At 33.4% G+C, this 13314-nt stretch overlaps 1 protein-coding gene across 2 annotated transcripts in view; it reads right to left on the bottom strand.

Annotated features, from left to right (window-relative positions):
- Positions 1 to 12562, bottom strand: part of LOC134661232 (aquaporin AQPAe.a) — a 111263-nt gene extending 98701 nt beyond the window's left edge. Inside the window, exon 1 of one of the 2 annotated variants that reach the window (XM_063517212.1) lies at positions 12235 to 12562. In XM_063517212.1, the coding sequence (XP_063373282.1) occupies positions 12235 to 12256 (22 nt within the window). In that variant the 5' untranslated portion in view covers positions 12257 to 12562. The remainder of the gene's footprint in view (positions 1 to 12234) is intronic. The other variant, XM_063517216.1, reaches the window with a different exon arrangement.
- Positions 12563 to 13314: the final 752 nt, after the last annotated feature.

Raw genomic sequence — 13314 nt, 5'->3', positions numbered from 1 at the left:
AATATTCGCGCGAGATATTTTAATGATTAAACTGCATACATCATTATTCTCAGTATACAATGTTAGTCACCCATTCCAATACTAAATACTAAAGTAATTGTAATAGATAAATGCTCATTTGCAAAGTATTCGCTATAAGTAACGATTACCGGTCTTTATTGGTAATCGGTGAGAAAAACCCTTGGCTCATAATATATTCAGAAATGTGCTCTCTGAGTAGATTAACTGTAGTCGTACTTGATAGCAATTTCATTAGGTAATGATTTGTTTATTATTGATTATGGGATTTGAAAAGTTTGCTTGCATTTCTGTTATTTTTATCCGACTGCGTCAGAAGGAAGGTATTGTTTTTCGAGCGTATGTATGTATGTCCATTTCTTTGCCCTATAGCCCAAACGGCTGGTCGGTTTTTGACATTATGATGTGTCATAAATTCGTCAGAATGGTGGTAGTGACATAGGCTATATACATTTTGAAAATGGCGCCCGTAAATTTATAATGCGGGGAGGGTTCTTACAATAGCAATATGGGTATCAAATGAAAAATAGTGAAAATATCATTTAAAAATATATGTAATTAAAATTCTAAAATAAAATTCGCAGGAAGACCTTAAACTATCTGCATGCCAAATGTTATCTAAATCGGTTCAGTGGTTTAAGCGTGAAGGCGTAACAGACAGTCATACTTTCGCATATATTAATTATCAGTAGAGGTTGACGTTCTCCCCGGAGTTATGTTCGTCCGACACTATTAGGTAATATGTACATATTTAATCAATTAATGAACTTTGAAGTTAAAAACATTTCATAATTAGTGTAAATAGTCATTACTTAATATCATGTCTAAAGACGCTATCACTCCAAATATTAGTTTTTACATTATCCAAGTGTATCAAGAAACCACCACTATCTGTCGAAACATACCCGTAAATTATATCTGTAAACATATTTAATTACACAAACTGGTCTACTGCGATATAATTTCATTGTTTTTACCTTTAATTCCGACGTTTCAGCTGAGTTGCACCAGCTGTGGTCACGGAAAGACTGACGTTCCAACAAATGTCAACGGAAATATTAATAAAACACCACTAAACTACCCGAAATTAGTTTATAAAAATGTTCGGGGTAGACAAAGAAATATTTTGCCCAGCGGATCAGCATTGCCATCCAGCGGGGCAATGCGGCCAGCCTTCTGGGTACCCTACCGAGCGACCACGACCTAGGCCAATTTTTTTATTTATAAGCTTTTATTTTAAGTGTTTTTATTAAATAAATATGACAAAGAAATTGTTTGTGTAATTAAATATGTGTACAAAACGCGAGAGTTTAAAGTGTTATATATCTGTAAAGTTACATTCTCCTCTATTAACCTCTTGTCTGTGTATGACAACGATCCTGATCGAATTTTTAGTCATCTTTTTGGATTTTATCTGCTCTAAACAGAACAACCGAAGTTTGAACCCACGATTAAGTACCCAAGTTGCCATACTAATTGTATAGAAAAGTGAATAGTACTTATGTTAGGGAACCGACTGTATGTAGTGTATGTAGGTACACTGTGTATTAAAAGCGGTAAACAATTAACCCATCTAGTTTTAACAAACGGCACCATCTTTTACGGAGATTGAAACTCTGTATTTTACTTTTCTATCTAATCTATAATTAAAGCAATAAATACGAGAAAAGTTGTTTCACAGAAACGTGTTTGACCTTTTTTCTAGTAAACAAACCGCAGGAATACGTGCTGTGTTCTTGGCACACAAATTAATTTAGGAACATCTAAAATAAATGTCAGTATGCAGTTTATTCTGAATGTCTCACTGTGTAATATAAGAGCTGTTTAAACTTTAAACTTATTGTTAGCTTAGCAATTACACTCTGAAAATTTCTTTCAAATTAACTTATTTTCATTGCTTTGGGGAGGATATATCTAATACATTTTTTAGGACATGGCGGACATGGTGTAACCACCGGCCACGGTCGCTGTGCTCTATATAAATATCGCTGCGGCTGGGTGGAGTCTCCTGCCTGTCACTGTGGTGCCGAGGAACAGAGTATCCGACATATTTTCCAAGAGTGCCCATCTAATCTACTCGATATACTGGAGGTCCCCCGGAAGATCTGACAAAACTGAACGACGAAGCTATCAAGTAGATTAATTCTCTGCAGTTCGATTTTATGATTTCTCTGTATTTGTTATAATGTAATGCCATACGATTAAATAAATACATTTTTTTACAACACGCTATGGGACGTTCATAAATTGTCCACGTACAGTCAGCAGCAGAAGTTGCTAAGCGGGCGAGGTGTTCATAATTAGCTTGGCGCGCTCTTATTCTCTTAACAATAAAGTCACGTCAAGATTATTTTGAACACCTCGCCCGCTTAGCAAATATTTCTGCTGAATGTACAATAAAATAAATAACGTGCACAAGAGTAATACATTTTGGTACTATGGAAGTAATAATTAAATACCTATGAATTATCAGTAATCACTAATAACGAATCAATCAAAATTCACAAAGGATAAAAACGTAAATTAAAAGAAAAATGTATTTAAAATAACCTTCTATTTTAATCAAAAATTACTGCCCTATATGGGGCAGTATCTACAAATACTTGCAGTTTAGTTCATGCAGTAAAATATTTTATTGTATAAGCCGTTTTATAGAAAAATATTAAACTTTATTTCGCTTGCGTCAACTCCGTGCGATTTATGATTTTGATAATGGTCATTAAAATAGTTGAATAAAATGTATTTACGAGTAGGTCTATGTTTATATATTTTTTACGAGGGTTTCAAGACCCGAGGCTTAAATATACTTTGCTCCCGAGTGGGACATAAAAATTACCCCTCACCAACGCGAGGAAATTACTATAACTATAAAACATTTAAAAATCAATATCAAATGAACATTAGTAAATATTTATCATTCAAAATCATCACATAAAAGTCAATTATGCCAGCCAACATGAAGAAACAACTCAATTTTTGCATCGATTACTTTGTTACTCTTGTGGATAAAATGTAACTTTCTCGTCGGATTTTGAAGTAGAAAGAGAGCCTTTATGAGCTGTTGCGGTTAATTTTTTTTTTTCATAATTCCTGATTATTTTTTTAAGACTGGCAGCTGCAGTCGATCTTATTCTAGATACAAGCGCACGTCACCCACGTATGCGAGCTACGTGCGATAAGGGTGTATGATATAATATTGGTCAGCCGGCAGGCTATTGTTCTGGCTAGAACAATCACCTGTTATCGCACAACTATTACAGTACAGGTGTGTGAGATGATTTAATTGCAATGTTTTTTCTCAGTATTCATTCTGATTGATTTTATAATCAACATTGATGTTCGGTCAATGTTTTACAGTATATTCCTATTGTACTTAGATATGTTTTTATACTACTTGGAATATTCCTATTGTACTTAGATATATTTTTATACTAATTTGAAACTAAATAGTGTCAATTAACCTTTACCGATGTGTTCTATCTTTGATACACAAACGTTTGTTAAAATTATCAAAAAGTATTTTTGAGCCACCCAGTAGAATATAGAATTCCTTTCTTTTTCGAAGTATGTTAAGTACCTATGTTATAAATTTAATTAAACTGAAATCGTCATATAGGTATGTTAATAATTAAATCGCGTGACAGCATTCAATGTTGTTAATAAATTTAGAATTGCAATAATATTATTTGTAGGTACTGTCAACTTAAATGTTAATAAATTAGCACAGGTTAACTAAGTAACTAACAGTAACTCCATAACAATCGTAAAATAGAGGTGTTTAGCTTTACGGCTCTAAGAATTTTGATTAAATTTGGTATATCCGGGTCTTATCTTTGGGAAAACGCGCATTTTTGCGGTCGCCCAGATATTATTTATAATGGACGATAAGCCACTTCCTTCACATTATACAATAATCTGTCACAAGATCAAAGATGCAAAAACTAAACCTCACAAGAGCAGAAACAACATTTTGAAGTGGCAAATAAAGATATGAGACTTCCGACACAAGTGCCGCAAAAATTAAAAGGTCGTATGTGATACGAGCCTAGTATGAAGATACATATCGCTGGCTCAATATTACAGGGTTCTATGTTTCACTTTTATCAAACTGAAATTTGAACATTGTCATAGTGACATTAAGTCGAATTTCAACTGTCTTAAAAATGTAACATAGAACCGTTGCATGATCAAGTGTTTATCATAATTTAAGTGCTACTTTTATAGTAGCACCGATTTTACTGATCTACGGTAATTTAATATTGAACGCAGTAAATATCATAAATATGAAATAAATTATTATGCATTTCTTAATGAACTGTCGAATATTTTTTTACCGAAATATGTAAATGTAAGAAGAGCAAGTGTTTCTTTTATTCGCTGTTTTCAGAACAACACATGCATTATCTCATCAGAAAATAAATTATTGGGTAAGTACCATCACTTAATTGAAAATAATAAAAATCTACGCCTAGAATTAAAAATTAAAATTATAATAAAATTATTGAAGTCATTAAAATAAATACACTAATTAAAATACCATGTCGGTAAAATATCACGTCAGTACATAGTATTAGAGTTTGATAGTCAATTAGTTATTGTCAATGTCGAAAAATTGCACTAATACAGTATATATTTTAATTTTTTTTATCAATAAGTCATCTTTTGTTTTCGTTATTTAAAATATTGGTACTATAGCTGGTCAACCAAATCTTGTCAGTAAAAAAGGCGCGAAATTCAAATTTTCTATGGGACGATATCCCTTCGCGCCTACATTTTTCAAATTTGCCGCCTTTTTCTACTGTCAAGATCTGGTTGACCAAGTTTATCTAATATTTTGATGTGATTCGGCAGATCACAACCATACCCACGTACCCCGTTACCCCCACGTGTCTAAAATGACGCTTAGGCTTGCATTCTAGATCTGCGTTCAACACTAATTAGTGACATAATTTTAATGGTAGGAACTCAACTTTAAGTCTACCTAAGTTAGGAGAACTCGACTTGTTTTACGAGAGTTTCCGCTAAAACTATGATAGTTTTTTGAAGTCCCGAGTCGATTCTTTATTGATTATTTTTTAAGCGCAACTGAAAACGACTCGAACCTCCGAATAAAAAAACTCGCTCAACAATTTTGTAAGTTTTATCTTAATATATGTACTAGGAGCAGTAAAGAAAATAAGTGTGTATGTACCTATACCTATTGAATGGCGCAAAAAGGTAAAAGAAGGTGTAGCTACTTTCGAAGAGGCTCGACTTGAACACCTAGACCAAAAACGCATTCAACGGAAGTCTCGACCTAAGCCCTCTTACGCATACACATATAATGACCAAGGGCAGCTTTATTGTGCACAGTGCGATCGGATATTTAAAACGAAGTTCGGTTTTGCGAGCCATATACGTGCTCATCAGAGAAAAGTGTAAGGGTCGCCGTTGTCGGATACGACATGGAGGACTATATAAAACCCATAATTTTTACATGAAGTCATATTTAACATTTTGAATATTTTCTGTAAAAAGAGAGTTCTCTGAAAAGGACTCAAGTTTCTACAAAAGGGGGCTCTGACAAGTTGAAAAAGCTCGAGTTTCGACTTAATTATATGAGCCTGAAAAACAGCCATCTTAAAACAGAGGAGAGATACATACATACTTACATTTTGTCATGGTTCATAGAGTATCTCAATTAATTGAATGTAATATAGTCTGTCAAACAACTTTGTCAGTAGAAAAAGGCGCGAAATTCAAATTTCCTATGGGACGATAACCCTTCGCGCCTACATTTTATAAAGTTGCCCCTTTTTTCTACTGACGGAAATGACTGGATATACTATATCTATACATTTTTGACCTTGAACATAAACATGGCCATTTGATTTCGGTCCGTAGGTATTGAATACTAGCACATTTGATAACACCACGAGAGGAAACCGCGCAATCAAGGATAAAATGAACCTATTCATAGTAACTATGTATTGTATTTTTCCTTGTACCTCATTAGGGATATAGATTTCCGTATCAAAAAGTAGTTTTTGCATGGTAATTATAATTGTAAAGGTACTAATCAATAAGTTTGGACTAGAAGTTTCCGTTTATTATGGCTTATTTTAAGGCCGTGCATCGAAAAATAACAGGATCTTAGAAACGTGGCAGTGGCTAGCCCCGGAAACAAACAGTAGTGATTTTCGGATATATGTTTCTTGACTATATGATAAGTGATTTCGTAGTAGTCGAAACACGAATGCTTAAAATTTTCTCGATAGAAAATAAATCCAAACTTACGTGTTCATTTTTCGGTTTTAGCTTCGTGCAACTAGAAAACACATCCATATCCAGCACAACCCACCTTACAGCAAAGGTTTTCATCTCGTCTTAACTTTCAAAGAACTAAATATTAACTTATTATCCTTTACCGATGGATTTATTATCGATTTTTGATTTTACGAATTCAACAGCAAACGCCCATTTTACGCAGTTCGGTTTCTCTGTCTGTCATGCGTCAAAGTCATAAATGCATCCTTTATGCCAGTAATGTTAGATGGCCGTCGTGCCTCAAAGAGGTAAGACCTATGTCACTTCGCGCAGCGCTCCGAATTACGTAAAATTTTAATATCCAATAAACGTTGAGTCGTAACTCCATTGAGTAGTAACGGAATCGGAGGTAAACCTATGATGGTGCCTTCTTACAGGCCTATACGTTGCGCATGTGTGCGTGTTTGCTAGGCTACGTCATGCTACGTCGAAATCTATACTCTTTGTCAGTTACAACGGGTTAGGAAATTTCGACAGATATTGAAATGTATCGGTAGCTGTTTGGTGTTTAGCCATCAGAATCTAACCGTAACTTTTTGCTTTATTTTTGTTTGAAAATAAAATATCTATAAGAATATATTTTTTGTTTTTTTTTCTATTGTAATGATAAAAATAAATCTAGTATGTTTCATGCTCAAATAATTTAAAATAATTGAATAAATATTAAAAACTAATTGATATTATTCGTTTTAATTATTATATTATTAAGTTTGTTTGAATAAAATATTTTATTTCAATAATACGAAAAGTTATTATATTTAAGTACCACTAAAAAAAGGTCCCTACTTACAAAAACTCACTTGCACGGGCCGGGGTTCGAACCCGTGACCTCCGGTTTGAAAGTCACACGCCACTACAATTTCACGTAAGTAATTTACAATGACATGATACCGTGGAAAAAGTGAATATTACAATGTACTGTGTTACTATCATTTTATAGTTTATTTTGGCTTGACAAGGAGGAATGAGAAAAACGTGCAAAGCGAGAGGATTAAATCTCTCTGTCCCTTTCTTAAAGTAGCCAATCCTAATTATGACATCTGTTTTGATATTAATTCTTTGAACATAATTTGTCGATGTTCTTTTTTATATCATCGAGAAAGATTTTTATTAAAAAAATGTGTTGAATTTATATGTTTTATTTATGTTTTTTTTGGCATAAATTTCATTACTTTTGACACATTTTGATTGTGATGACAAACGATTTGATGTGATGTGTGAAACGAACCATGTGATCAACGTTGTGTCTAATAAAACTTCATTTAGTCGAAAAAAATAGTTGTCTACTACCGGGTGGAAAAAAATTATGGGCCCTGGAGGGAAAGTGCCTTAAAACCTTAAGTTTGCTCATTTTACTTAAATGAAACATTATTGTTTTTTAAAGAAACAACTGCATTCAAAGATTTTTGAAGTGAAAACTTCTTTAGCGGCGCTAGGCACTTTTTGAGGTGGGGAAAAAATGATAAACTCGAGACAGCGTAAGGCGATCATGTGACCGTAAGGTTTAGATGGCCAATCATTTAGATGGCATTTAAATCAATAAAGAAAAACTCAATGACATTACATGAAAAAGGTTATAATCTTGTACGGGCTGAAATACGAGGATCTCACAGTATTATAACTTTATATCACTCAAATATAATTCAATAAAGCTACATCTTGATGAAATCGCTAATAAAAGTGAACTCTAGTACTGGTGAATAAAACTCAAAATATCATGACCAAATATATTTAGATGCGAGGTCTGCAAGGTAACTTTACAATTTCTATTCGAATTTTAAACAATTAACGCTATAAATTTGAATTTCGAATTTTAAACAAGCTCACTGACCAGCAATTTCGGAACCAAAAGTTTTCAATAGAAAGGAGGATGGGTCAATTATACATTGTGCTGCAGACATTTTGGACTAGTCATTGAGTTTTCACTTCTGTCGGCGCTCCCGGAATGCAACACGTTGTTTTTTTTAAATTCGCTTAGTCGCGCCCGGGAATCGAACCTACTTTTTCCACACTGTATAAAAGAACACAAATGCTTTTCTTCTGGTAACTTAAATGTTCTATCTATTTTGGTGATATGTCAATGCAATCAAATAATCTGAAAAAATAATAATAACCCAATTTATGAATTCCGTTCCTTCAGAAAAATGCGAAATGTACGTACAATTTTTAGGGATATCGTACTTTTCCCAGAGACAAATTTAGTTGGCTAAGAGACATTTTCACTGATTTGGGGTCTGTACTAATAATCTAACATAATATGATAAGGACTTAATCGTTTTAAGCACAAGAGTGAGTTTTCCTAAAGCTTTTTCTAAAAATTATGTCTTTATTAACGTTAGGAGTGCACTGCAGCATGTCAAATGTATGCCAAAATGGCAAGGGAGAGAACAATAAATTAAGTTTCAATTCCACTTCCACTCATCAGCAAAGTGATATAAGTATATCAGCAGTTTAAAGTTATTTAAGATTACAAAATTAGCGCATCAAAAAAATCAAAGTGCATAGAAAAAAGTCTCCTGAGTCATAATAAAATTGATGTCTCTTGGGTCATCAGAAAAGTCACCAGGGAGAACGATGACCCAAATCACATTTAAAAGAAAATGTAAATTTTGTGTACTACCTACGAACATTTTTCAAAAAACTATGTTTTTATAACATATTAGACCCAGGATAGATCTAATACCTCTTTTCGTACCCCGGATAAAATGGTCGGCGACTAAAAAAGTAACTGAAACGTTACGTTATTAGGTTCACGATGCCGCGTTGTACCCTTGCCTTCGTTGCGATATGTTTGGTAAGTCAGGAGACTTAAAAAATGAGCCATGATTTTGGGACATATTAACAAATATTTTTTTGAATATATATTAATTTTAGCGGACTTTAATAATTTACCAGTTAAATTAGATGTAAATACCTTTTTAGTTAATCGTTAATATGATATATTAGTAGCAGTAAAACATTTTATTGTACAAAAAGACACATATAACATGAAAAAACACACATCCTTCGTATATGGTAGAATATATTTTTCACACTTATAAGTAAAAACCAAAACCGATACGCGATTGGAATACGCTCTTTTTGTATGGGATACAAAAAAAAATTCTCCTGGGTCACCAAGAAAAATCGACGTATTAAAATAATTCAGTTTGTTTTTAAGTTCTAGTCAGATTGACTTTTTGGTTATTTGAGATAAATTACAATAACGCTTAGATTTGGAAACATGATTTTCTATTTTGTTGCGATCGACCCGGGTAATAAAAATACGACGAATTTGAACTTTTGTTTGTTGTCGTTGTAAAATGTATTAAAAAATAATGTAGGCACCCCTGACAATTGAAATTCAAAATTATCCAGAAAAAGCGGCCAAGTGCGAGTCGGACTCGCCCATGAAGGGTTCCGTATTTAGGGGATTTATGACGTATTAAAAAAAACTACTTACTAGATCTTGTTCAAACCAATTTTCGGTGGAAGTTTGCATGGTAATGTACATCATATATTTTTTTTTAGTTTTATCATTCTCTTATTTTAGAAGTTACAGGGGGGGGGAGGACACATTTTACCACTTTGGAAGTGTCTCTCGCGCAAACTATTCAGTTTAGAAAAAAATGATGTTAGAAACCTCAATATCATTTTTGAAGACCTATCCATAGATACCCCACACGTATGGGTTTAATGAAAAAAAATTTTTTGAGTTTCAGTTCTAAGGGGAACCCCCAAAAAAAATTTTTTTTTTCTATTTTTGTGTGAAAATCTTAAAGCGGTTCACAGAATACATCTACTTACCAAGTTTCAACAGTATAGTTCTTATAGTTTCGGAAAAAAGTGGCTGTGACATACGGACGGACAGACGGACAGACAGACAGACAGTCATGACGAATCTATAAGGGTTCCGTTTTTTGCCATTTGGCTACGGAACTCTAAAAATGAGTGTTTCAAAAAGGCACCCTGTATTCCTTACATACCTAAATAATCTCTTATTCAATAAAACATATAATTACTAAACACTGTGATTTATTTCAAATAAATGCAAATCGATCGGATAAAAGATATTAATACCTACCTATACAACAATGAATACGAGTACAGTCAGCTGCAATAATATGTTACACACCGAAGGCCGTTTTGCGGTAGATCATGTTAGATCTTATTTGTAGAGCCATAAGAGCGTGTCACATATTTTTGCGGCCGTCGAAGAGTAACATATTATTGCAGGTGACTGTACCTATGAAAAATTCGAGGGTTAAAAAGCATTTCAACCAAAGCATTTATAATAATAACGACTATGGACGCCTGCAACCCCAGGGGTATTGTAACTCCATAACAATAAGGTTGAAATTTGCATTTAGTGACCGCAAAGTCAGGTGAGCGTAATCAAGTAAATCTGTTTTCATCATATTTTATCAAAAATAATCTCTTTTCTGTTCTTGTGCTATTTTCTTATTATCAATACTCTTAACTTATATGCTATATACGCTGCTGCTTCTATGCTGTTAACATCTTCCAAAACAACAATAAATATTCAGGTTTATTAATTAATTATTTTATTGTTTGCTATTATGAACAAGTAACAACGCCATCTGTTTCAATTTTTTACGAATTTAAGTTTCTGGCCGACCGCAGCGACCGCGTATAATGGTAGTTAACTTCTGTAACGTTAGATGGTGCTAAAAGGTCACACAAACTTCACGTGCGGCGCGAAGCGTTTCCATGTGTGCGTGTTAGCGGGGAGGGAAGAACTAGCGGGCGTGGTTTACGAAGCGCCAGACGCGGCTGCAGTAGGCCCTTAATACGTCATGTAACCAATTAATTAGGTATTACCCACGGACAAAACTACCACCACGGATAATATTTTAATTAACCATATTTGTAACTTAATATGGTTAGTTATAATATTGTTTTTGTTAACGTAAAACAAAATAAATATTATCGATAAAAATCGCGAATTTGCATATTTAAATTGATTCAGGTGGATTATGTAAACAGTTTCCATCTGCACATTTTAATCGGAAAAATTCTAGAACATTGAATTGCCTTTTTAAATGACCACAGTTTACTTATTGAATACCTACTCCTCATGAAATAAAAAAAGACAAAAAAAACGAAATAATGATATTCTTCGTTAAAATAGTTCAGTTTTGACTTCAGGAAGAAAATCTGTCCCTATTTATCGCAATAGCTAATTTAGTAAATTAACATACCTAGTTAAAAATTAAGAGCAATAAAAATTTTTTTTAGGAATTCTATACATTGTGACTCTTATACATTAAATATAAATTGATAAAAAAGCTTTAAAAAAAAACACTTTATTTCAGACAAATTTTGCACTGCTTTTTAATAACACGGCTAAAGTAACTACATAACTCACATGAGTCATGTTTCATGCCCCTATATTATATTATAACATCAATAAAAATACCTGTAAAAACATTCGCTGCCAGGTTGAATATGTACATAATTGTTTTATAAAGACTTTAATTCGTCTACAATACAGATAATTGATAAATTAGTCGTTCATGTTCACACCTATAAAATTACGTAAGCCTTCGTTAGACAATTCCAAAAGCGAATTAATTTATAGACGAGCAAGTAAAGTAGGTAGGTACCTACTTAATAGTGTAGGTACCTTTTTATTTTCCATAATATGAAACGCCTATCTCGAATGTAAGGAATTCAAATGTAACCGTCATTATTTAAACGCTTGAAACTCGAATATTCACATTTTGGCTAGAATACAGAAATCGCAACAAAAATGCGCAAAAAATCATATATCGTAATGTTTTTTTTTATTCGGTTTGATTCACTTTCGTTTCAACTCGCAAAAATCCGTTTGTGTACGTAACTGAAAAAGTTAAAACCTAAAAGTTCCAATTCCAAAAATCGTAACATTTTAACTATTTCGAAACTTACTTTGCGTGTTCTTGGCAGACATTCTGTTCGTTCGTTCGTCACTTCAGGGATCGCGACACGACCGTTGTACGGCGACACAAAATAAATTAATTAGGTACAACGATTTTTCAGCCGCGTGTGCTCGATGCCGCGTTCGTACTGCGAGTGGCTTCTCCCGGTGAATACATTTATTAGGGCGATAAGTGGTAAATAGTTGGATAAATACAGTTTTATATGGTGACGGATGACGGTTATATCACTGCCAGGAATATAATAGAGTAATATTTAACCGCCATAGTAAAGGAACGCCTGATCGCACCGATGACATTGCACGGTCGGCGGCAAAAGTAAATGCCTTGCACTTTGGGCTTCCGTAGTCAACAAGAGAGTCGGTGAGTCTCCGTCAATCACAGTCAATTTACTCCGAAAGTACTAGACGGTTGATATGTTGAATTTAGGCAGGCACACTACAAGTACCTACTACAAGTCGAGATCGAAAAACAGACGTTTAAGTACCTAACTAAATATAAATTAATTTATTTAAACCATAAACATAATTAATAACAAACTTAAATTAATTCGATCCTTTAATTAAGATAGATTTCCAGTTTGTAATCGTCACACGAAAAGATTATCTCCATTCGATACACATTTGAAATCAAACAATGGCATTTTAATCCCACATATTTATCTCTAAAATAGACATTGCGATTTCTATAAATAAATATATAGGTACATACAAATATGAACGCTGAAAACAATACTCTTTTTGTTTGGGCAGTCGTGTAAAAAATCAAATCTTTCGGTGCCAATTGACGTCACGCGGAATATAATGACGATTTTAAATAGTAGTAGTATAATTATCGGCAATTAATCATCAATTATTTTATAAAGTACATCCAAAAGTAAAGTAAGGACGCTAATCACGAAGAATTTCGTACATTGACCCGCCTGTTCCTATCTCTATCGTACGCGTATATATTGGGCCCGATTCGGATTTTGTAATACACACCTGTTAGATATCTTTTAGACATCGCCAAGATACGATAACGATATGTTTAAGATCTAACCTGTCAAATTTAGATACTCTTGAACGATTTC

The sequence above is a fragment of the Cydia amplana genome, chromosome Z (assembly GCF_948474715.1).
Source record: "Cydia amplana chromosome Z, ilCydAmpl1.1, whole genome shotgun sequence".
NCBI classification, from domain to species: Eukaryota; Metazoa; Arthropoda; class Insecta; order Lepidoptera; family Tortricidae; genus Cydia; species Cydia amplana.
The sequence above is the reverse complement of the archived record's forward strand: the minus strand, read 5'-3'. Positions and strand labels throughout refer to the sequence as shown.